Source organism: Hibiscus syriacus, unplaced genomic scaffold, assembly GCF_006381635.1.
Source record: "Hibiscus syriacus cultivar Baekdansim isolate YM2019G1 unplaced genomic scaffold, ASM638163v2 tig00116962_pilon, whole genome shotgun sequence".
Taxonomy (NCBI): Eukaryota; Viridiplantae; Streptophyta; class Magnoliopsida; order Malvales; family Malvaceae; genus Hibiscus; species Hibiscus syriacus.
This window is the reverse complement of record NW_024063488.1, coordinates 2,391,886-2,419,500: the sequence shown is the minus strand read 5'-3', so window position 1 is coordinate 2,419,500 and position 27,615 is coordinate 2,391,886. Positions and strand designations below refer to the sequence as shown.

Genomic DNA, 27,615 nt, shown 5'->3' with positions numbered 1-27,615 from the left:
CCTACGGTAAGGACTTATCCTGAGCACAAAGTCGAGGAGCCTATAGTAAAGTCATACAAGTCATAGACTAGGTCTGATATACTTCCTCCAATAATACCCCCAATAACAGTAATAAACATGTATGTATTTGAGTGAAAACAATAATTAATCCATTAAAACATGAATGTTCCACATTCATAAATCATATACAAAAATACTGTAACCAGAGATCATATTAGAATTATGCGGTAATTCAGATATTAGATAAACAATATTCATAAAATCGGGTATTGTCTCATAAAAATATTTAGTATCCTCAGAAATTTAAAACATTTCAGATAGATAGTTTAAAACAGTAATGTAACGCCATCAGGAAACACACATGTACCGGGCTGAGTAATCTGGTAGGAAAGCCTACTATTGAGTCTACCGATCACGATCAGTGGCAGTGCTAGATAATACAAATCAGAAAATCTATATCAAAATCCTAATATGACGCCTACGAGTAACTCTCGAGGAACACGGATCATGCGAATCTGACGGACGGGAAACACCGGATCTAACTGACCCTCGGTCAGGTGAAACACGAGTACCTTCATAAAAATATCTTCTTGGATCAATTTCATAATCAAATATCAAATAAATAAGCAAAATTGCTAAAAATACTAAGTATTTTCGTATTAACGGGCTCAATTTGGGGCTTTCGAGTCAAAATGGCAAACAGATCGTCGAATCGGACTGAGGACATCAAAAACATAAACTATGACTTTTCAAAAATTTTGACTTTTTGGTCAAGTCAATGGTCAATGGTCGACGGTCAACAGTCGGTCAACGGTAGGACCGGGTTAGATCGAACACGGGTCAGTGGGTCGGGTTGCCCATTTCCAAGCAGTCCACCAGGCGGTGGACTTTTCCCACGCGAAGGGGTGGTGCGTGGGGGTGCATGTAGAGCCTTCATGGGTCGGAAAAATTATAGAAAAAAGTTTATGTACTTTTAAAGAGTTTTGAGACACTTACCAAGCTCGTTTCACAATGGTGAACGACGGTGAGCTCGATTTCGAAACGTCAAAAACTTTATCTTCCTCACCCCTCCACACGCCGGCAACAACGGAGACAAGGCGGACACCGGTGGACTCGGGACAACGAAAGGAACACGATGGTACAGGAGGTGTTGCAAACGGAGCAATGGTCGGTGACGAATCGACAATCAAATGTTTCCTTCTATAAGAGAAAATATTTGAAAAGGGAGAAAATTTTAGTTTCCAAATGAAAACTTTCCAGATTTATGGTTATATAAACCCTAAACAAATGGCAAAATCATGCCATTTGTCCTCCATTTTTTTGATAATTTTTTAATTTAGATCCAAATTTAATCAAAATTTCACTTTGGTCCCCAAATTTAATTTAAAATTCAATTTAGTCATCGGAAAAATTTTTAATAAAATTTTAGACTCTAATTTGGGGTGTGATAGGAATCGCTTCAAGAGAGTCACAGTTCCTCTTCAAAGGTTGGATCACATCAAAAGAGGGCTTCTCAAGCCAGGCAGAGGAATACTACTCTTCGGGCCTACCAGTAGAGGGAAAACAATACTGGCAAAGACCATAGCAGATGAAGCAGGAGCAAGTTTTATTAATGTCTCAATGTCCACCATCATGTCAAAATGGTTCGGTGAAGATGAAAAGAACGTGAGAACCTTGTTTACAGAAGCAGCAAGACCATTATTTTCGTGGACGATTGATAGCATGCTGGGCATGAAGCTATGCGGAAACTTATGACACATTGACATGGTCTGTTGAGTGTTGACCAAAGCTGGTCAACGGGTTCTTGTCTTTGCTGCAACCAACATGCCATTTGACATTGACGAAATAATAATTAGACATTTGTAATTTCAATTCATGGACCTGCTTGCAAGTATCTTAGGGACATGCATAAATATGGTTTTTAAGCTTACAACTTAGAGCCAAGGTAATTCCCTCTCTACCTTATTTGCACTTACAATCTCTTCACCTTTATTTTTGCCATTAATTACAATAGCTTATATATAAGATTTTGCTAAATCATGACCAAATCAAACTAATCCGTTGACCCAGGTTTGATTATTTTCACCACAAATCAAGTGGTTACACTTTCATCAACTCCGTTAAATGTTAACAGTTGGTGATATGATTGACCGAATTGAAATATCAGTAGTTAAAAAAGAATTCACCCATAATTAAGTGATTGTGTGCGTATTTTACTCTATTAATAAAGAGATGAAATAAACTCTAAACATTTGGAAAAGGAAAAGACATAAAACTGAATTCTTTTTATGGGGTTGAAAACTTTGTACGCAAGCTCAAAAAATACTATAAGTAGGTTAACAATCCTTGATGAAAACTTTGGATAACTTTCAGATGCTATATCCAGTTATGAATCCAAATTGAACTCTACATTTCAACTTGATCCCAGTCGATAGATCTATCTTCGAAACCATAATCTGATTGATGGTGCCTGTTCCTTGCCAATCTGCTCATTATAGCAAGACCTGGAAGAAGAAAAGCAGAAATTTGCAAGATGGTTCAAGGAACAAACCAAAGGAACTTATGATACAGGTTTATTGTAATGCAATAGGTGGAATATTTGTTTCGTACCTTCTACCATTTTGTAAAGTGCTGACCACCACCCGTCTTTAGACATTTGACGTTGATCTAGTGACTCTTCGATTGTTTTATCGTGCTTCCCTTCCAGAACTCCCTGCAGAGTTATGACAGCATCCCTTGTTTTCTTGAGGATACTATTTTCATCTTCGATTTCCAGGCGAGTAAGGTCGTTGTGGGATGAAGTGAGGCTAACAGCAAGTGAAAACTGGGCAGCAGCAGCCCAACTAGAAGATGCCAGCCATTTTCTCTGTCTATCCAACTGCTTATTCTCTTCTTTGCCCAATCTGTCCTCTCCTTTCCCTCCGAGTGCTAGACTCCGCAAGTATTGAGCATTAGCAGCGCCAGTACATTGAACCATCTTGGAGAAAGCACTGCCTTCATTTGACAATAGTTCCTCCGGTGTATCATATTCCGGCAACTGGCATCAAAATAAGAGCATCGATAAATCAACCAAATGCAAAGCGGGAGAATGAGGGTATACTAATGAATAAATTACACTTTTTATAGCTATGAAAGCTTGCAATGAGTAAATCAAGCTCAAGAATTCTACACATACCCTGCCAGAATCAAGCAGAAGAATACGATCACAGTCGATTATTGTATTGAGTCTGTGAGCAATGATAAGCATGGTACATGATTTGAATTCTTCCCGAATAGTTTTCTGAATAAGGGCATCAGTTCTGACATCGACAGCTGCAGTTGCTTCATCAAGAACAAGTATCTTTGATCTCCTCAATAATGCACGTGCAAGACTTAACAATTGCCTCTGCCCGACACTAAAGTTTTCCCCAGCCTCTGAAACCTGGACAAAGCACAGAGTTCAATAATTGTCATTGAAGAACAATACTGATTTCAGCATCCTAGGACGCTTCAAAAGATGACCAACTGATCATTTCTCTTTTCCAATCATTGGATGAAATTGTTTACGAAATTGACAATACAATCTCCATCGGGGGACGGGGGAAAATCATAAATACCTCAGCATATAGACCAAGGGAATTCCTCCGAATGACATCTTTCAGGTGTGCTCTCTCTAGAGCCTCCCAAAGGTCAGCATCATCGTGTTCATTGAACGGATCAAGATTAAATCTCACAGTTCCTATCCCAAATAGAAACAAAATGGTCATAAATATTGTGTGCTTTAATTGGAAAAACAATACGAAATATGAAATAAGCAGAAAACCAATGGACCATCAAGTAAGAAGAAGAAATGTACGCGTACAAATGTGATATATTTCAAGATTATCTCAACATTATAAGTTAGTAAATATTAGTGGAAAGAAAATTTATAATTTTAGACACTCATTTTCGTCCTGATTTTTTTTTTATTTTTTTATTTTTGTTTTATTATATATATATATATATATATTATATAGTTTGAAAATGATTTTTGAAATATATATATAATATATAGTTTTGAAAACGATTTTTGAAAATGTATATATATTATATAGTTTTTAAAAAACATTTTGAAAATATATAATATATAGTTTTTGAAAACCTTTTAAAACCTTATATAATATATAGTTTTGAAATTATTTTGAAAACTTATATAATATATAGTTTTGAAATTATTTTGAAAAACTTATATAATATATAGTTTTAAAACATTTTTGAAAACATATATAATATATGGTTTAAAAAACATTTTGAAAATTATATAATATATGGTTTTGAAAACTGTTTTAAAAATATATATATAATATATAGTTTTAAAATATTTTTAAATATATATATATATTATTTATTATTATTTATCTTATTTCATTTTATTAATTTTATTTTTTATTTGTGGTCCAGGTCCAAAGTCCAGGTTCGGGTCAAAGTCCAACCGAGCCTGCAAGCCTGACCCAGTAAGTAGACCCGGTGGGAAGCCCAGTAAGGGTCTAGGGTTTTTTACACTTAGCACTGACCCAGTAAACTGACTCGCCTTTAAGAGGATTATCCAAAGAATGCGCAATAGGAACTGGATTCATTTCAACAATTCAGAATCACCCCATGTTGCACAGAGCCCTCTATTTAATCATCAAGAGAATGAGGAAAGTGCAATCACCAAGGAAAAGGGTAAAAATGCCAAAACCAGAGTTTTCGAAGTGAAGTCACCTCTTGCTTGGGTATGGAGGCAAATGATAAATGTGGGGTTTCTTGCACCACATCCTAGTACATCAAGCTTCGAAGGTGGCAGTCATTGCTGTTATCACAATGAGGATGGACATGATACACAAGAATGTGCCGAAATTAGAGCCTTGATCCAACTAATGATGGAAAAAAAAGAGTTGGAATTTTACGATGAAAGCACGGACACTCCCGAAGTAGAAATTTGTGCATTTGATGGTACATCAAAATGAGCCCCGACAAGTGAAACGGTTGAGAAATGGGGAGCAAGTGCATATAAAAGCCCTAATCCAACCAGTGGGGCATCCTAAGGACGCTGTATTCTATTTTGCAACCTCTTTTTTGAACTTGTTTTTTAACTTTCTCATATTTCTTTTTGTAACTTGTTTTTGAACTTTCTCATATTTCTTTGAATTTATGCTGAGCATTGAATCAAATTTGCAGACTTGAAATTCTTTGAATATCAACTGACTTAAAAACTCTGTAAATGATTCAGAGTTACAGATCTTTAACAAAGTGACATGATTTAAAAGTGGTAAAACAAGTACTTTGACCTTACCCTAGAAAATATGCTCAAAACACCATACCCTTCTCTTGCAAATAACTGATATAGCATTCTCCTCTCATAAGGGAATGAACAAGAGGCTTGGTATTTAGGTATGCATAAGAACGAACAATATGGGGCATCTCTTGTGTATGACATTACTATACTTTTATTGAGGACATTCAATGATGATAATGATCTTCACAAATGGAATAATCAAGTAGGTGAATCTAGTTTAGGTCAGTTGCTTGAAAATTGAACTCTAAAAATGAGATTCCTTGACTTTCAACAACACCTAGACTATAATAGATTCTTCTTGAAAAACTTAAGAAATTGGATCTGTATTCCCATATTATAATATTATATATACAATAATGCTTGAACTGTCCCTCTAGAGAAATTGGTTAAATGCCCCGGCTTTATGGATGAGATTCAGCTAGCCTAATAAAGGTAATTATAATACACAATAAAGCTTGAGTCCCTCTAAAGCAATTGGTTAAACGCCCAGGTTTATGGATGAGATTCAACTAGCCTGATAAAGGTGATTACAATATTGAGTTGTCCCTCTAGAGCAATTGGTTAAACGAACAGGCTTTATCGATCCAGCTAGCCAGACAATGGCACACTAAATAATGAGTTTCAGTAAAGATGAACTAAAGGAGTTAAGGAACACCTGTTATAGTCAATTTCACACGAGCACTCAGGAATTTCATTTTTAGACGATATTTCTGCACTGCCTTTGTTAGAAGAGCCTATGAAGCTTGAACAAATGGAAAATTTTAAAGAGCTATTGATTATGTTGATTTTCTGTGAACTCATGTTTATTATTTGATTCGATCGCGAGCCTGAATTACGAGGCAATGTTTTACAAAATTCTTATATTCATATATCTTTTTCCCTCCTAAAATAAGAGAAAGGAAAAAATATTTTCAAACAGGACAGTCTCAAATGTGAAAGGCTATAACCCGAGAAGAAAATGGGGATGGTCGATTGCGAGTACAAGACCGACAAACAAAATGAGGCTCCATCCAAAAGATAAAACAAGAGCTAATTCATGTTGCATACATCTTAGCCATACTTAAGAGTATCACATTTATCATTTTATTTAGCATACATAATTTTTGTATCTTTTAGAGTCAAGTTTCGATTTCAAGATGAAAGATACTCGATTCAAAAGCACCTTTAAAGATCGATGGTGGTTTCTTAACTCAGTAGCAAGAAGCTACACCTCAACCAACTTGACATATTGAAATATCGACAATCCACTTCAGACGGGTTTGATAACCAATTCAGAACAGATCCAGTTCAGTTTAACTCAACGACTAGTGGCTAGTTTTCAATTGACGTTTTCAAGCCAGCTTTCAACTCCAAGACGGATGATATCCAACTGACAGACTACCTCACTTGTCTTTCTCACAAAGAGGATTCACTCGAAGAACATCCCACATGGCTTTCCCGTGAAGGGGAGTCATCCAAAGATCGTCTCACCTGGTTCAGACCCGCGAAGGGGAACCACCTGAAGAATATACCACATGACTTTCACATGAAGGGAAGTCATCCAAAGATTATCTCACCTGATTCATACCTGCGAAGGGGAACCACCTGAAGAATATACCATTTGGCTTTCCCGTGAAGGGGAGTCATTTAAAGAATTTTGACCGGCTTAGACCCGTGAAGGGGAGCCATTTTTCGCTTAAAGGATCTATTTGCAGCATAGCTCAAGGCAAGAAGGGCTATATGTCAACCAAGACCTTCGAGTTCAATTACATTCAGCTCAAAGGCATATCAAATTTACCGCATAACTCAAGGCAAAAAGGGTTATCTGTCAGCAAAGACCTTTGAGTTCGATTACATTCAACTCAAAGGCATATCAAATTTATAGCATAGCTCAAGGCGAGAAGTGTTATCTGTCAACCAAGACCTTCGAGTTCGATTACATTCAGCTCAAGGCATATCAAATTTACAGCATAACTCAAAGCGAAAAGGGTTATCTGTCAACAAAGACCTTTGAGTTCGATTACATGTAGCTCAAAGGCATATCAAATTTACAACATAGTTCAAGGCGAGAAGGGCTATCTGTCAACCAAGACCTTCGAATTCGATTACATTTAGCTCAAAGGCATATTAAATTTACAGCATAACTCAAGGCGAGAAGGGTTATCTATCAGCAAAGACCTTCGAGTTTGATTACATTCAGCTCAAAGGCACATCAAATTTACAGCATAGCTCAAGGAGAGAAGGGTTATCTGTCAACAAAGACCTTCGAGTTCGATTACATTCAGTTCAAGGACATATCAAATTTACATCATAACTCAAGGCGAGAAGGGTTATCTTTCAACAAATACCTTCGAGTTTGATTCCATACAACTAAAGGGCATGTTAAATTTACAGTATAACTTAAGTCGAGAAAGGCTATCTGTCAACAAAAACTATCGAGTTCAATTACATTCAGTTCGATGACACATCAACCACATGGTAGCATCGAGAAACTGCTTTATGGTTGAAGTCAAGGTCTTTAAGTCAATAAGAAGATTTGGGGAAACCTCTCAGCTAAGTACATCATAACTCAAGGCGAGAAGGATTATCTGTCGACAAAAACTTTCGAGCTCGATTCCATTCAGCTTGATGACGTATCAACTACTTTCCAGTTAAAACTGAGGTCTTTAAGTCAAGAAGAAGACATGGGTTAGTTGTGCTTTAGTGACGAGAAACCATCTTCCAGCAGCATAGCTTAAGTCGAGAAAAGCTATGTCTACGAAAACTTTTGAGTTCGATTCCATTCAGCTTGAAAGCCTATCAGCCACATGGTAGTATCGAGGAACTACTTTCCAGTTGAATTTTCAAACCAAGGTCTTTATATCGAGAAGAAGACCGAAGTTGAATACAATTTGGCAACGAGAAGCCACATTCTGATTCAAATTCTGAACTACGACTTCAATTTTATATCATTTCAAGATAGACTCGACTTCACGACGAAGGAGTCATCTGCAACTCACTTTAACAGGGAATTATTCCTAATTGCAATATCAGAGCCAATTCCATCTCCACAAATTAGGATATTAGACTCAGGGACCCCTTTATACCGAACGAAAATTTATGTCCTTTTATATTTGCCCTATTTTTCGTTCCACGAAAAATGACAAAGAGGGGCAGCTGTAGACACTCATTTTTGTCCAAATTTATATATATATATATAGTTTGAAAATGAGTTTTGAAATATATATATATATATATATATATATAATATAGTTTTGAAACTGATTTTTGAAAATGTATATATATTATATAGTTTTTTTAAAAACATTTTGAAAATACATAATATATAGTTTTTGAAAACCTTTTAAAAACTTATATAATATATAGTTTTGAAATTATTTTGAAAACTTATATAACATATAGTTTTAAAACATTTTTGAAAAAATATATAATATATGGTTTAAAAAACATTTTGAAAATTATATAATATATAGTTTTGAAAACTGTTTTAAAAATATATATATAATATATAGTTTTAAAATATTTTTAAATATATATATATATATATTTATTATTATTTATCTTATTTCATTTTATTAATTTTATTTTTTATTTGTGGTCAAGGTCCAAAGTCCAAGTTCGGGTCAAAGCCCAATCAATCCTACAAGCCTGACCCAGCAAGTAGACTCAGTGGGAAGCGCAACAAGGGTCTAGGGTTTTTTACACATAGCATTGGCGCCGTAGAGGAGATTCTCAACGGGCACGTGAGGACCACGCGTCAGTCAAACTTTCGAAACGGTCGACCGATATTTCGGGACTGAACCATCCTAGGGTTTTCGATCAACCCAACTACGAGCAGTCTGAAATATCGGGAACGATCCCCCTGCCATCGGAAATAACCCCGTCGGGGGGCTATATAAATACCACCGAGGATTGAAACAGAGAACACAACAACAATACAACAAGGGAGCCACAAAAACACAACCGGGAACACAAGTCAACAATCGAAACCAATAACCATCTACAGAAAACCGAGAGCACACACATAAAAAACATCGAACAACCAAGGGAGGAAAAACGAGAACCACAACTGCAAACCACAACAGTAAACCACAACACCAAGCCAAGAAACATGCAAAAAATCTTAAGCCAAGCAAGATAAAAAGCAAGCACATCAGGAAAACCATCTGTCGTCGTCGAATGGAGGTAAGACCTGATGAGTTTTTTTAGATATACTCCGATAGAGGTGTGGTTTGGGCGTTTAGAGGTCGGTTTTGGGTTCACGAGATTGGGGGAAACATTTTGGTGAGTTTGAAATTTTTTCGACCGTCGGAGGCGACAGCCGGATGAACGATCGACGGCGGTTGGCCTGGTGGTTGATTTTCCTCCGGCGAGGAAAAACTAGAGAGAGGTGAGAGCTTCTCTAGAGAGAGAGAGAGAGAGAGCAAATGTGAAAAAATGAGGGGGAATGGCCTTTTTGGCCGGTTTTGGAGGATTTATACCCTCCCCGAAACTACATCGTTTTGGGGAGGGATTTCAGTGTAATTTGTAAGTGGGTAAACTATACCCTCGGTACCTGTAATTTTGTACCTTTACATTTTAACCATCAATGTTAAGTTTCAGTTTTTTTTTAATTTGGATTTCCAATTTTATTATGTTTCTATTTTAGTCACTATTTGATACTTGGGATTAATTATTGTCTAGTCCGCCTAACATTTTATTTCTTTGTTTTTGCAACTCATTTTTAGTTCCGATTTAATCCATTAATTTCGATTTGTTTCAATTTGATCCTCTAAGTTTTTATTCTTTTTTATATTTTTTAAAATTATTTTTTTTCTTTTTCATATTGTTTTTATTTTATTACTTTTACAATTTAACATTGTTTTTTTTCTTTTGATTTATTTAATATTTTTTGAAGTTTTTTTTAATTATTTTTATTTTATTTCATTTTTTTGTGATTTAATTTTGTGATTTAATTCTTTCCTTAGATTTATTATTTTTTTTATTATTTCTTTATTATTTTTACTCTTTTTTTCCTTTCATTTATTTAATATATTTTTCTTTTCTTTTCTTTTCCTTTGATTTATTTTTTTTATTTTTTATTTTTATTTTTTGTCCTTTTGAATTATTATTATTATTATTATTTTATTTTTATGTTTTTTTATTTGATTTATTTAATATTTATCTATTGCTTTTTATCTAACATTTTGACTTTTTTAGAAGAATTCCAACCAATAAAGGTAAGTAATTTAAATCGGGTTTTTAATTTAAATTTAAATTTTTAATTTTTCGTCATAAAGACAATCGACAAATTAATTGGTACCGAAAGAGCAGTACAAGGGTGCTAATCCTTCCTTGACTGTAACCGACTCCCGAACCCGACACATTTCTGGTAAAACACAGATCATGTAAGATGGTATCTAATCCACCTAAATGTTTTCAAAATGATCGGAGGCAACTCTAACCCAATTTTTCAAGTCGAAGTCCAATTCCGGACCCAACCGAAAGACGGTCGCAACAATAATAAAGCTACTACTATATATAAAAATATCCTACGTCAAATCATTGTAGATGCCTGGAAAAAAATCCACTAAGCTAATATGTAAATTATAATCCAGATTGTTGATGTGGTGTACCTGAGAAAAGAACTGGTGATTGTGGTATAATGCCAAGTACTTTACGTAGGTCCATCAGTCCGAACTTTGCAATATCACAACCATCAATCAAGATCCTCCCTCTTTCCAGCTCTAAAATTCTAAACAAAGCATTTAGCATGCTTGATTTTCCAGCCCCTGTCCTTCCAACAATGCCTACCTTGTCACTAGGAGAAATTGTAAAAGACAGCCCATGCAGGACAGGAGGAAGATCAGGTCTGTAACGAAGAACAACATCCTCAAACTTGATAGATCCAGATGAAGGCCAAGCAGGAGAGGGGCGGTTACTCTCAATAATAAGTGGGGCTTCTGAAGGCAACTCTATATATGTACCAACACGCTCGACTGCATTTAAACTATTTTCAGCCAAACTGGCAATCCTGAGTACTGCGGTCAATAAACTTGTAATGTTTAGTGCATAACTCAAAAGTAGACCCATAGTGGATGCATATTCCTGCTGGTTCTCTGCCCTTCCATTTTGCATGACAGCAAAGGTTGCAGTAAACCAAATCATGAGTCCTCCCAAAGTTCCCAAACGGATTGCAAGCCAACGATTTGAACTCATGTTAACAAGAGTGAATCTGATATTATTGTCCATGGATTTTCCATTTATGTCAACCATGCGATCATAAGCTTTATATGCACGAATAGTTGACAGACCATTCAATGCTTCTCCAAATTGTGCATATACAGGTGATCTAGTTATAGAATCTAAGCGCTTCACTTCACGCGCTGTACTCTGTGGAATTAACAAAAAAATAATGATTACATGAGAAACATACAAACAGGAATATCCAGCTGCAGAGACCTCCATATGCTAAATTTACAGACTGCTAAAAATCAGAACTGGAAAAAGTTGGGCACTTTCTACATAACGAGAATTTGTACATTTCAGGGTTAGAAAAAGAACACAATAAATCAGAAAAATAAAAGATGAGGACAAAGTTTGTTTACGTGGTAGTATAAATAAGCAGCATAAAACAAAACCAAAAGTGGCATTATGGACCACAAAGACATAGTGCTCACAATGCCTATCAAGACAAAAGTAGAAAGGAGCTGCGAGACTTGACCCAAAAACGTATTGACGAATGGAGCAACATTTCGATCAATGTCACCTAAATCCTTTGCAAATCTGTTAATAATCCGACCAAGAGGGTTGGTGTGGAAGAAGGTCATTGGAGCTCTAAGAATGGAATTAAGCATTGCATCATGCAACCTTCTGGCTGCATAAAGACTCGTTATGATTAACCAATACGAATTAACCAATGTCACGGAGACCTGAAACCAGATGAGGAAGAAAATGAAGATAAAATATGACAAGTAAAACTAGTCACTGAAAAGCATTACTAATTTTTAAGAAAACAGAACTATTATTTATTGGAATGGTAACTCTTCAGGAGTAAAACTAAATAAACAAAATGTCAGAGATGTGTAAGAATTTATGCATCGAAAATTTAAGTCGATATGAATCAAATAAACCCAAACCTGACCAAACGATAGAACTGAATAGACCAAATTGTAATAACCGGGTCCATGTGTCTTTGTAGTACTTTGATCTGTCCAAGAACTCAGCCATGTGCTGCTTGAAACTCGTAAAACTTCTGTTAATATGTAACACATAAAGAGCACCATAACCACCCAAAAACCTCCCAATGCATTCTTGTACCTGGACAAAAAGAGAAAGATAATGCAGTAACTGAGATTTTTTTCCTTTTTAAACAAAAGTGAAAAACAAAAAGAATTCAGAATAAATCATAGCAGAGATCACTAATTCCTTTCCTCTCTTCCTAATCACACACAATGGATTGTTTGCCAGTTACCTAAACCACATTTAGTTAACATAAGGAAACCATAATCTACTCAGTGAATCCTCATTAACAAATCTCTCAGTAAAAGACAGGAAAATTTTAAGTGTGCTGCAGTGAGAAAGACCGGATGAAACTTTTAAGTTAGTTGCATTAAGAGGGTCCATATATGATATGAGAACCATCAATATGAGAATATGTTGTCACCTTCCTTCTAAACATAAAAATGGTGTCAAATTTAGCGATTGAGAAGGCTACGAGAATTCTACATATTGAATAATGACAAAGATGCTGTTCAAAGAACACTAAGTTTTTCTAGTTAGCTTACATCTACCGGTCCTCTTTTTTGATTCAAACATCTATCCGTCAATTTAAGTAGACTTGAGTAGGTAGTTATCACAAAATTCGGTGAATCTAAAGATATGGTAATAGCTGTATATAAATGTAATAATGCAATGTGGGGAAGAGAAGTAAAAATCAAAACATTTAATATTCTACCTCACTAAAACATTCCAGCTAACAACTCCTGTTTCCCGTTCTTCCTGCTTAATGAGAACAGATTTGCCTTCTTTTTTATTTGCTTGGCTTGCACTTTTGGGCATGTCATTTGCTACTCCATTAACAACAGGTTTAGAGTCCTTCAGGTCAACTACATCACTGTTCTCATTTTCCTCTGCATACTCTTCCATTTTTCCTGCATTCTCCATTAGCTTTTGGAACAGCAAACCATTATTACTGAGGTCCTCAAAAGTTCCTTCCTCTTTCACCATTCCTTCATGAACCAGAATAATTCTATCAACCTGTGAAAGGAAGTGAAGCTGGTTCGTGACAAGAACTCTTGTTTTGCCTCTCAATTCTCCCTTTACGCATTTATCAAAAACCTGAAAATTATTGGAAGCAGAAATCATATCATTGCCACATCAAAACACAAAGCATACCAACATTATCAAATATCTGAACATAAGTAAAGGCTGGAACAAGAGGGATAATTTCTAAAGGAATAACTTCTAAAGGAATAACAGATAGGCTATGAAATAAAATTAAAATTAAAAAATAGAGATAAAAATAATGAATGTTAACTCTTCAAAATTAAGTTTTTGAAGATCATATTCATAGATCAGATTTTAAATGAGCATGTGTGTAGAGGGCTGACTTTGCCTAGTTTAATAAGAATAGCATTATTTGTCCTAATAGGTGCGACAATATGTTAAGCACATCTCATCGATATTGGGATAAGGTTTAGTTCTTGATTTTTAGAAGTTTCAAAATGTAAAAAACTTAAAACAGGGACCAAGGCTAGAAAAGCTAAAACATGCAATAACAAGGAACAAAACCACATGGATTCTTTTATGACATTGTGCTCTATCAGGAGCGATATCTCAAGTAAGATCAATAAAGACAAGTTTTCCTTACACGTTGATAAAACATAGTTCTGTTCAGCAAAATCATAAGGTCAAATTACGGAGTAAATAAATAAAAAACAACTAACTGCTATACCGAAACAGTTACCTGCCGAGCCACGTGTGCATCCAGAGCACTCAAGGGGTCATCAAAAATGTACACATCGGAATTGGAATATACAGCCCTAGCCATGGAAACCCTTTGCTTCTGCCCACCACTAATATTAACACCTCTTTCACCAATCTCGGTTAGATCACCACCCTAACATAAAATATAGACAAACCATGAGATCAAAACGTGTTGCATAGATGAGAGACTTCTGCCTATCCATGACATCATGTTACAGCTTCGTGAAATGCTTACAGGCAGTAACTCAAGGTCATGCTGCAATGAAGTAACATCTATTGCTTTCTCATATCTTGCCGAATCAAAAGAAGATCCAAACAATATGTTATCGCGTACCTGCAAGTATAAACTCCAAAGATCAACAACTAATATGAAAGCAATTAAACTTGTTTGAAGGGTATAGACTTTTCAGCATATTAAGCTACTAAATTGAGGATCACAAGCCAATCCATCTTAATCATCTTCGAGGAGATAACATATACTAATCTTCCTTATCTCCAAAAGAAAAAAAATAACTAGTATCAAAACTGATTGCCAGTAACTAAACAAGTCAGACTACATATCAAAAAGCACATGCAAACATAAAAACAAGATAAGCAAGACAAAACTTACAGTTGCATTGAAAATCCATGAAACTTGAGGAACATAAGCGACTGTTCCTCTGATAATAACACTGGCATCAGACATTGGAGTAAGCTCCCCCAGTATTGCGGATACAAGCGAAGTCTTTCCTTCACCAGTACTACCAACTACTGCAACCAGGCTACCAACTGGGATATCTAAATTAATATTAGACAATGTGGGCCTCTCTGCCTGAAATAATAAACAGGAATTTTATATTGTAAAAGACATAAAAGAAAGAAAGTAATTTTTGGTCCCAGCATGACATAAATGTATAAAGCTTTTGCCTCTTCAGGATAGTACGCACAGAATCAAGGTTTCATTTCATCTAAGAAGAAGAATTCAACAGGTAAAAAGATATTTTTAACAACCATATTAAGAGTCATGAATTTATGTTGCTTGATGTGATTATCCTTATTAAGATTACAGAGTAAGAATCAATTGTATAGGTCAACTTTAACATATATGCAGTATATGTTCATGTAAATTAGAGACTAAAAAGGAAAAGGTTAAAAGTGTCCATTTTAAAAATTAGACCTTTGAATTCCATGAAAAAAATCCGTCTTTTATTTGGATTGCTGGTAGTTCAGGATCAAGAGGAGGATTTGGCAAAAGAACTCTCTCTTCAGTCATGAGCAGCTCCTCCAAACGTTTTAGTGATACATTTGCATTTACTACCTGTCAAACCACAGCATTAGAAACCAAGAAAAACACACTACAGTTTTAGTACATTCCTCCTTTCTATGTACCATAGTAATATATTACACATGTAAAGTAACAGATCCAAACAGAAAATAAGCCCTTCACAAAGGGCAGAGAAACACAATCATATGACCTATTTACTACCAAAAATGCCAGTTAAAATGCCACCGTTTAAAATGGTCTAGCCCAAATACCTGAAAGAGGAAAAGAAGATCACCTGAGTAATAATGTTGGGAAGCATGAATAAGGGGCACCGAAGCACAGAAAAGAGAGAGAGAGATGTAAATGCCCTAGCAGGTGTCAAGTCGCCTCCAAGCAAAGTAAACACGCCAAATGAAATCACAATCACCACAACTGGAATGCTATTCAGTATAAAGCCATTACACTGCAAACAAGAGACAGAATAAGACGAATAAAAAAAGCTGTTGAAATCATCCAACCAAAAACACCTATACGGCTATATCCATATCAATGAAGAAGCAATCTTGTTTATGGCAATCTTGTTAAATGAAAAAGCAAAAAGCAATTTGTGGTTTCAAGTAGTGCAGAAGCAATATTTTGAGCACTTGCTTTAGGAATCTATTAAGGTATGTGGATTCAAAGATTATTAAGAGAGTTGAAACTTAATTTGAAGGACCAAATCAAAATGATAGTGCCAGCCAATCTACCACAAGTATTGCTAAAAATCCAATACATCATGACAGAACCAAGCATGTGGAGATTAACATACATTTCATTTCAAAGAACCTAGTAGTTTAAGGATTCTAGATTATAGGATCAGATTTATTTTAATTAGGACTCTCTTTCTTAGGAGTTAGGAGATAAGAGTCCTTATGGATATGAGTCCTAGGAAATAAAAAACCTAGTTGTTTAAGGATTCTAGTTTATGTAACACGCAACCTATTTAAAGGTTGAGTTTTGCCGAATAAAGAAGCAAATGAAATTTTCATTTTCACTAAAATTCTGCACATGATGTTACTTTTAAGATGGGTGCTTGGTGTTGCACGCAACAGATATACATACTATGGCAACTGAATTAGCAATAGCTCGTAAACAAACCATTATTATGTACGTGATGTTGCTTTTAAGATTAATGATTGGTGTTGCACGCAACAGAGATACAGACTTGGAACAACAGAGATACAGACTATGGTAGCTGAATTAGACATTTAACATATTTTTCTTTCAAATTTTACAAAAAACAATTAGAGCTGGTATTTTTATCATAGTAAAATTAAGACTTGCATAAACAGAAATAAACAGAACAAATAAGCATAGATCAGGGGACTACCGCTCCGAGCAGGGATGCTTTGCGGAACCATGACAACTCATCATCCCGGACACTTTGGACTTTAGACTGGAAACTGTTCTCCCAAGCATAACATCTGAGACATTACAGCATAAATTCAAAATCGTAACTAGAAGTACTCAAAAGCTCTATAAAGACAATGAAAAATAAAACAGTTTTCTAGAAACAAATCATACTTTACAGTGTCCATTGCAGCCAATATTTCATTCATGAGGCCTATTCTCTTATCTGTACGTTGCAAACCTTCCTTTGACAACTTTTTCATTCTGCTTATAACTACTGTCTGTTTGCAAAATGTCAAATAGTGTAAGACAATAAAGAAAACAAAGCCAATAAAATGACATGTGTGCCCTATAAGTTTAACATCACATAATTCTCTTTATTCAAGGAATTAAAAGTGTAATATCCGCTATTCATCTTAAAGAAAGAATATGGGAAAAAACAGAGCAAAATCACATACTTGCACAGGAAACAGAAGGACTAGCATTAATGCTCCAAGAAGTGAAGCAACACCTAACTGCTGATAAAGAAGGACCATTGCAAAAATAATACGAAATGGAGCTGACCACAAAGTGTGGAGTGATTGACATATTTGCTGCAAAAAGAAAGATAAATATTTCGTTAGGAAGAGCTGAAATTTTTTAAACTGCACTGATTTGTTTTAAGAAGCAGAGTTTGGTCGTTCCTCCTCCATAAATAACAACATGCTCAAGGAAACTCATCGTGAACTTCAAGATCCAAAGTCGTGATATAAACTTAAAACAAGGATAACTGGTTATACTACATGCTTAGAAGATTAGACACTTGAACATTTACTACCATCTTCAAGGACATTATTCAGGTTAAGAGCAGAGACAAACCCCCGGCCCCCATCCCACCGCATAAAAATAATAAATTAAATAAAAGAGGATACGACAGTTCTTACACCATAAAAGAAACAGTGGACTCTATAGAATCCCATTCCACATCATACAAACCCAAATTAGTTTCAGCATTACCAGCCATAAAAAATGTTATACACAAATTAAGATAAAGTAATAAATGATCATGCCTGAAGAGCTTCAGCATCTGTTGTCATCAAGTTGGTTATTTTCCCAGAAGCAAACTTCTTACGCCCCTCATGAGTAAGCCTAAGAGATTTACAGAACACGGCAGCAATCTTCAGAAGAAGAAAAAAGAGTACCGTCAGGAAATGGTGAAGCAAATAAACAATTATGCAAGTAGGGAAAAAAATCCATACAAGCCTCTAATACATTAAAAAAAATGATATTTCAATAAAAAGCTAGAGATAGAAGTGTTCGGAGCTTACAATTACACCAAGTGATATGCAGTTCAAGCCTTGGCAATAATTACACTTGTAACAAATAATTTAAGTCAAATGATCTATAACTAGTGATGTCAACTAATCAATAACTTAACATGCATTCAAACAAAGTACTGAGAATGTGAAACCATTATTCTTCCAGAGAAACAGTTCTTCCAGAAAAGACAAACTTCAAATGTAGGAAGCTAACACCAAGCCAAAATAAACTATATAATGAAAAATTAAAAGTTCTGAGTATGTAACATCATTGTTAATGAGATAAAAGGCACTTTCAGGCTCTCAGCCAGCCCTTCAACAGATGAAGAAAATAAAAGAACATAAATAAATAAATAAGCTTGTCAATACTCCAGAAAAGCAGCAAAACTGAATGAAATAATTGTTTCAAGATTAAAAAAAAAAGTTTACCAAAGTAGATCTCATCCGAAATCCAACACGCATGACATTCTGAAAATATTGAGCTTCACATAACACCGCAAAGGCCTGGATCAAGTTTTCAACAATCAAATTATGTGCACATTTTCATTAAGAAAGAAACTAAAACTTCCAATCAAAGGATTAAATTTATACCACTCCAACAAAAATTGAGAAAGCATAGATGTAGCCGGTCCAAGCTGGATCACCTTGTTGCATGGACTGCAGGAAGTTCATTTAAGAAATACGTGAACAAAATTAGTGATAAAGTAAAAACACAATAACAAAACTAGATAACTACAACGATACAGGACAATTGTGCAAAGTTCTTATAACTAAACTTGATATGCATGAGTCAACTGCAGATATGTGCTTTATGTGTTACTTCACCAATAACAACAAAACCAAAGTTATTTTAGTGAAAGGTTTCATTTTTCCTTTGTGTTTTTTTTTTTTGAAAAATAACGAGACCTCATTAAAAATCCCCTTCATAACCACTGCTGTACAAAAATACATCAGCAGACATTGGAAGGAGGAAAAGAGTGCCGCAAATGTCATTTCATAAAAGAGTACATTACATACGACAACCGGCTAATACAAACACCACCCCCACACTCAAGTGCTCACCTCTATAAATCCCCACTGTCCTGAAAAATTACCCTATACCTGCCTTAATCAAGCTGTCAGCCTCCCAATTCACAGACCTTTTAACAAACCTTAAGATGACACTAAGCTCAATAACAACATTAACAATATCTTTTACTAGTTGTGAAAACACTGAAGGACACAACTCTGAGTTCTTAATCCAACTAACTACATTTGCTGAATCGGACTCAACAATTAGCCTTCCCTTGCCTCACCACTTTGAAGCCTCAAACAAAGCTAAACCAGCTTGGACGGCCTTCAATTTAGCTAAAACCGGGGGGGGGGGGGCTGAACCAGCTGAAGCTGAAAAGGAGCCCAAAACCTTGCCCTCTTCATCTCGTAGTAAACCCCCAATACCACTGCTTTCCCAATCTCTTTGAACTGCCCCATCTACATTAACTTTAAAGAAACCCATGGGAGGGGGACTCCACAAGTGATGGATTGGTTTTCATGGACAGGTTAATCGAATCGGCCAGCTTAGGGTCACCGACTATGCAATCAAAGAGAATTGAACAATTAGGATATTTCGCCAAAAACCATTTCGCCAAAAACCACTTCGCCACTCTATATCTCGATAAAAAGAAAAAATGATTAAAATCGCAGATTCCCCTCTCGAAAATCAACTTATTCCTGCACTTCCAAACATACCATAAAACGGCTCCCGGAATAAAATTCCAGATTATAGACTTTGGAGCAAGACTTTCCCAAGACGATAAAAAGACGTTGGGATGCTCTGGAAGGACCAAAGATAAATTCCACAATCTTAAGAAACACCCCCAAAGACCCCATGCAATCAAGCACGAAAAGAATAGATGAGATACCATCTCTTGATGCACAAAACATAATGGGCATAGAGTGTTCTCTATCCCATTGACACCACGCTTTATAAGTTTTGATTTGACCGCCATTTTTTATGCACGACCTGTCACATAAAAGCCTCCACTCTTGGAGTAACAAAACCTGTCCAAACCAGTTTCGACCATATCGGATCTTCAATAGAACCTTCTGTCAGTAACCTAACACATGATTGACCCGAATAAACGCTTTCCCCATTTCCCATCCAAACGCATTAATCATCTGCATAATCTCGAATACTAGCATTACCTAGTAATGATATTAGTTCCATCCACTGCTCTACCTCCCAGTTCAATAAATTTCTTCGAGACTTTATGTCCCAACACCAAACCCCATTATTATAAAACCAAACTCAAATATTTTCCCTTCCTTATTCACGGATAGAGAGAACAATCTCGAAAATTTCATTCTAAGCGATACATTGCAAATCCACCTATTAGACCAAAATAACAAATCATTCCCTTTCCCAACTCTTAAAAGAATATGATTCCTGAAACATTGGCTAAAAGCATCATTCATCCCACAATTATTAACCACTCCTCTCCAAAATCCAAGATGACTTATAGGAGACCCTATTGTCCATCAAACTTATTATGTTATCCAAATTATATTTAAAACAAACCACTTTCTTCCACCAGGATTCTTTTTCTGTTTCAAATTTCCATGCCCATTTTCCCAAGATAGCCCTATTCATAGAGTTTAGATCAATAATACCCGGACCCCCTTGACTTTTGGATTTACACACAGTCTGCCAATTCATCCAATTGATCATGTTCTTTTGAGATGAGCCACCCCATATAAAATTTGTCATAATGGAAATTAGTTTCTTCAGAATCTTATTCGGCATTCTGAACGACATAAAATAAATTGGCAATGCGCTTACGACCGACTTTACCAGCACAACCCTCCCTGCCAAAGAAAGAGTATTCGCTTTCCAACCCGTCAATTTCTTTTGACGTCTTTGAATTATTGGTTCCCAACGAAACCGAGTTTTTAGGTGCACCTAGAGGAAGACCAAGGTACTCCGTTGGGAAGTTTCCAACCGAGCACCCAATCAAATCTGCCCACACTTTGATACAAGAATCCTCCACGTTGATCCCAAAAATTATGCTCTTTAACAAATTTAGTTGAATCCCTGAAACAATTGCCCTTCTAATGCACCACAAAAGATTAACAAATAATCGATGAACTGCAAATAAAATAGCGGAAAGGTCTTATTCGTGTTACTTATCTGAACCCCACTAAAAAGACCCAACTTCACCACCTTGGACAACATCAAACTTAAAATTTCACCCACAAGGTTAAACAACAAAGGTGATAACGAACACACTTGTCGTAGACCCCTTGACATCTTAAATTTTTCAGTCGGGGAGCTGTTAACCAAGACGGATATTGAAGTTGAAGATAAACACTTATGGATCCAAGAACGCCATCGTTGCCCAAACCCCATGTATTCCATAACCCACAACAAGATCGACTAATCTGTTGAGTCATAAGCTCTCCTAAAGTCCACTTTAAAGGGCACACCTCTCAAACCTTTTCTTCTTCAAAAATCGATTCCTTCATTTGCTACAAATGAACAGTCCAGAATATGCCTCCCTAGTATTAATGCAAATTGAGTCGGGCCTATAAGAGAATCAATGCAAGACCTTAATCTTCTCGAAAGGACCTTCGACAGAATTTTGTAGAGACCACCTACTAAACTAATGGATAGGGTTTCAAATTGCGGTCCGAAAACGTGACAGCGCCAGCGAAATAACAGTAGCGTCGCCGTCCAAATTACCCGCTACACCCGCTATGGCCGCAATCGCGGTAAACACGAAATGACCGAAAACGCGACCGTGATTTGAAACCCTGCTAATGGACGTCATCTAAACACTTCGGGTTCAATTTTTTGGGTATCAACGATATAAAAGAATGATTGACTTCTTTCTCCCATCTCTTACCTGAATAAAAATCCGAGAAAAACTTTAGTATTTCATCATTCAAAACCGGCCAGAATCTTTTAAAAAAACCAAAATTTAACCCATCTAATCCCGGTGCCTTGTTGCTATTTGAGGAAGCAATTGCTTCCCAAATTTCCTCCTCCGTAAAGGACCTTTCCAACATCAAGCTTTGCGCTTCCGATAATCTTGCAAATTCAAGTTCCACTTTCTCCACTTCAACAGTAGGATTCTTGTTATAGGGATCCTTGAAAAAACTAAAAACACTCGCTTTAATCTGATCAGGTTCAGAGATCCTTCACTATTCACTTCAAAGTCTTCAACATATTTACCCTCCCCTATTCGCTGCACATTAATAAAATACTTGGAGTTATGGTCCCCGTCTGAAATCCACTTCTGTCGAGACTTTTGGAACCAGATTAATTCCTCTTTTTTTGTACAAGTCCCATAATTCCCTTTTTTCCTTGACAATGTCATCCCATAAAATTGAATTTAGCCCCTGTTGTATTACAACCTCCATATCTCCTATAGTCTTCTCAAGCTCTAAAATCCTTCCCGGCAACAAACTGTGTCTATTATTCGTCTAATTCCTGATTACATTCTTTGACTTATTCAACATTTGCGCAATCCCTCTCCTTTTTTTTGTCCTTCTTCATTTCTTCGAAAGCTGAAACCATCATTTCCTGAAAACCCTGTTCTTCCATAAGATAATTAAAAAGTCTAAACGATTTCGGATCCTAATTCACCACACTGTTTTCAAGTAATATCGCGTTATGATCCGATAATGATTTTGGGAGAATAGTTTGAACCATATCTGGATAAATACTTAAAAACTTGTAATCCACTAGGAACCGATCAAGTTTGACAAAGGCAGGGGACTCCCTGTTATTGCACCACGTAAAGTTCCCACCAGAAGCTGGAAAATCTATTAGCTTAGCCTGAAAAACAAAATTACCCAGCACTCTCATTGAATGAACATTCTAAGCTTTCCCTAGTTTCTCCTCCAGGGACAAATAGGCATTGAAATCCCCCCACACATAAAGGACAACCCATCTGATCAAAGAAAATTAGCAGTTCCTCAAAGAAACTCTCCTTTTCAGATTCAACTACTGGGCCATATACGTTAACCAAACATCATACCTCGCCATTATCCTTTATTTTGCCCTTAATTGCTATGAACCGACTGAAGATAAAGTGTTGTTCAATTTCGAACCAATTTTCATCCCAAATGCTAATTAAGCCCCCCGCTACCCCTTCTGAAGGGGACGAAACCAGCCCTTTCAACTTCCTCCCACCGAGCTTTCTTAATAAAGCCTGATTTGCTACCTCCAATTTCGTCTCCTGCAGAAACACTATAATTGGTTTCTTCCTTGAAATCAAGCTCCTCATTGCCCTTACCTTTTCTTTCCTTCCCAATCCCTTGATATTCCAAGAAATGCATGAAAAAATTGACATATAAAAAGATTCGACTACCTCCTTCAGCGATGTTACTCAATTCACACCTCCCCCAACCTTGCTATTACTTGCCTCTTCAAATTTCCTTGTAAAGGCATTCTTCCCCCACGAAAAGTTATACCCAACAGATTGATCACCTCCCATGTGGCTTTTAATGTACTTTTAAAAAATGATCAAAATACACCCATACACCGATTTTTCTTTTAAACATTTGGCAATAGAGGTTAAGGAGAGTTTTCACTATTACTATTAAATGAATGAGAACTTGAGCAATTCCATGCACTCAAAAAGAACTCGATCGCAAACAAACATGGAATAACAGAAACAAGGAGCAAACCTCTAACAGGCGGTTCAATATGAGCGGCCCCACAAACTGTGAAAGATCATTAAAAATCTGCATATTTAAAGAACAGTCAGCAAGTTTAAGGGACAAATATTAGGGGTAAATCAATTGCACAAAACAGAGAATTGTTATTTATCAATTGAGAAACCTTTCATAGATAAGAAAATGAAGATGTTTAAAAAAAGTGACCTGTCTAAACTATCAAATACTGAAGAAAAAAAACACTTCCCAAAGCCGCCAAAAGTTCAATAATTAACAGACATTATTTTCCTATGCAATTTCTATGTGCGAGAATCCTCCTGATAGGTAGGACTTCGGTTTACCCAGCCTGCAGGTCACTACTTCAGATTACAGTGGAGTAGATGACCATTGGGCCAGCCTGATGATAGAAAGGTGGAAAATGTGAAATGAGGAAATCTGATCAGATTCTTTCCCATTATTCTAAGATAAAACATTTTAGATTACATTCTAAGTAAGGATGCTATGAACCAAAATGATATGGCCTTCAAAATAGACAAGCCTTTTTGATGTTCATGTACATGCAGAAAGCTTGAAAGACCAAAGCCAACTCTTTGCATATGTAACATATGCACTGGACCATTAAAAAATCTCCACAAAAAATTACAACTTAATAGTAAAAGTTCCATAAATAAAAGGCATCAGAAATTTCCAGGAACATAGGTTATTACCTTCCAGAAGCCTCCCCACCAAAACCTAAAGACCAAGAAGGGGATGAATTAGATAAAGATGAAGATAGTGATTAACTTTTCACGTGCTATATCTAGCATTAACTATTTCACTAGAAGAATACCGTTCTGATCCGAATACATGCTAAAGAGCTAGAGCTCAAGATTGTCCCAACCTTTTAGATTTGATTGTCTCCTTAGACAATACAAGTCAACTTCCATTAGAAACAATGGTACCATTATTTTCATTGTCATTTTATCTGATTACAGTTTTATTTATCCATTTAAATTACTAATGCAATAATATGAAAAAGAAAGGCGAAAACTATCTTTAGTCATCCAACAAAATATGAAAAGTGGCATAACTAAGGCTATATTTCACTACCTTCCACCAAGACTGTTATTCAATGCTCTTAAGAGCCATGGTTTGGGCCTTCGTGATTCCTCAGCCCAACATTTCTGAAACCTACAAAGTCGGACATAGATATCATACATCATCGCGATGCATAAAATTCCGAGAACCAAAATATAATTAAAATACCAGCACATACTTGTTGTTTAGCGTTTCAGTCCGATCCCAAGTATCTAACTTCCAGACATCCTTCTCTGTGATAGGCCTTTTATAGCCTTGCTCCATTAGGGGGCTCATCCACGAAAACAATATTTCTAGCAAAACGGAAATGAATACAAGAGAATCAAAAGCGAATCACAAGTACATATTTATTCTGACCCAGTAGAGATATTTATGGTTACCAATTAGCATCATGACAAGATTAGGGCTAAGAAGAAACAGAACATAACACATTGCTAAATTTTCATCCTTATATCCATTGGGGTAAATTCATAGTTAGAAAGCAACAAGCATATAAAATTCCCATTGCAATAAAATATGTAATATTATTGTAAATTAAAGGCTAAAATTACTCATGATGACTGCAATACCAGCTGAAATGTCACGTATAGACCAACCATGGCAACATATTAGGCATCAAAGATATAAGGATTTACAATATTTTTTATTTTTGAGAATAAGGATCTACATCTTAATCAACATATAATGTTAATTCATGACCCTACCAGGCATCAAAGATAAATACAGAAAGATATACATACTGGAAAATATATTAACATGCCTCTCAGGACATATTTTCTCTCCTCCGGGAAGTTCTTCATATCCAGCATCATCCACAAGTTCGGTCCGCATTGGGGTATAACCAGGGTATGGATCCAAATCAGGAATATACACCAGCAAGAGTATCCCAAACAAAACCTAAACAAGAAAAGCAACCTATCTTTTAGCGTGTAATCAGAAAGGGAAAGATAAGTGTAAAATTTATGCAATGTAATAATTACAACACTAGCCATGTCATTATTGTACTCAGGCTTTTGTGGCAAACTCATTATTGTCCCTAACAATAGCCTTTTGAGAATAGGAAAATAAAAAGGCAAGATAACACACCTGAGATAGGACCTCACTTGAGTGTAGATACAGGATGGAGCTGCACAAGTATAACAGAAATATGAGTCTTCACAAACTGTGATTGTTCATCAAATATGAAATTTTAACATATTAATGAGGCTAAAGACAGAAAAGTTCCATGTTCAAAACAAAGGCAACTTAAGCTACCAAGAGAAACATACCTGTTGTAAAACTCCCTTACAGAAAGAATGAGATTGAGCATGACCGCTTCCCCTATCAAAGTATAAATGACGCCAAATCTGACAAACCATCGAAATTCACGAATATAGACTTTAGTTTCCACAACAATCATGACAAAAATAGAACACCATGTGAGAGCTTCCACGATCAAAGAAGCAATCTGCACAAAGAATCAAAACAAAAGGCTTCAGATATGATTTACATTAGCCAACAGGACTAAAATAAATATCACAACATAGAGATTGACCGATCCTTCTTAAACTAATCGTGATTTCTGGCTCATAAAATTGCAAACTAACTTAAGAAAAATAAAGAACGGCACTAGGATCTGGAAAGATTCATGTAATAAATAGTCGATGGAAAATGTTGACCATGGCACATGCTTCTTCCATCATGTATATACATAACATTTAACATATAACATAGCAATTCCAGTTGCCACAAAGCCATAAAGTAGCACTCAAATATAGGAAACATCATAATCCACATGTCTTCGACTACTGAAAGTATCTCCAACCAGGAAAAACTGATACTGAGATAGAGCAGCCAGCTTGGAAGAAACTATACAATAAAATATAAAGTACAAGAAACTACCATCAATGTGTTTAATGTTGGTTCCAGTAAGGCTGTTAAGAATATATTGCATCATATTTGCAGCCCTACTTTCTGGAGTTTCCTCCCTTAATGGACAAAAGATTGCAGGCTAATGAAATGCAACTCAATGGCTTTCATTTCACTCCATCCTCAAATAGGAACAAAAGCATTTACACAAATATATAACCCAATTTTGCATAAAAATAGAAGCTAATTCAGATTAAATTCAAACTACTCATCCGAAGGGTAAAGTACAACAAAATATTAACACATCCAAATTAGCAGAAAAACCTACAAAAACAAAAAAGGAGATTATTAGGCAACATAGGGTGAAATCCTACCTCAAATGGAGCAAGACCAGGCTGTCCATCCAAATTTAGAACTGCAATCCCCATGATCAACCTGAACAGAGGCTCAGCAGTAGCATAAAGAGCCAGCAGACCGAGCATATAGTTATAATATTTGGACCTCAGACAGAAGCGCTGAGCTTTGAGATCTCTCCTGATGAGCCATACTCGATAAACACAAAGACCCAATAACACCAGATGAGATATGGCGATAACCAGAGAATCAGTTGCACAGGGTGTGTATGCACCAAAGGCATTAGACACAGCCCTTTTCCATACCCCATCAGCCACTGGTCTACAGAACCAAACCAATGGCTCAAAAGCCATTATTTTCTTGTTGCTGCTTTACACAATTCTCTTCACTTAAAAGCACAAAAACATCCACCAACTTATATATTACTCATCGCTTGCCTGCAACCGATTTAAAGCAAATTTAGCGCTAAGTCAATAAGCAAAACCAAAACATAGAGCGCGAAGACC

General features: G+C 36.0%; 1 protein-coding gene across 1 annotated transcript; it reads right to left on the bottom strand.

Moving 5' to 3' along the window:
* Nucleotides 1-2,339: 2,339 nt before the first annotated feature.
* LOC120190061 (ABC transporter C family member 2-like) lies at nt 2,340-27,615 on the bottom strand. Its single transcript, XM_039193187.1, has 27 exons — nt 27,130-27,615; nt 26,176-26,354; nt 25,994-26,033; nt 25,648-25,804; nt 25,086-25,200; nt 24,920-25,000; nt 24,538-24,562; nt 23,843-23,899; nt 18,764-18,829; nt 18,602-18,676; nt 17,924-18,031; nt 17,333-17,467; nt 17,049-17,155; nt 16,855-16,948; nt 15,781-15,948; nt 15,399-15,539; nt 14,853-15,053; nt 14,478-14,576; nt 14,223-14,375; nt 13,212-13,594; nt 12,394-12,574; nt 11,863-12,186; nt 10,891-11,647; nt 3,597-3,718; nt 3,176-3,421; nt 2,611-3,037; nt 2,340-2,504 (listed from the first exon to the last, which is right to left on the bottom strand). The coding sequence occupies exons 1-27, from the start codon at nt 27,460-27,462 to the stop codon at nt 2,407-2,409; spliced, it is 4,872 nt and encodes a 1,623-aa protein (XP_039049118.1). The 5' UTR covers nt 27,463-27,615; the 3' UTR covers nt 2,340-2,406.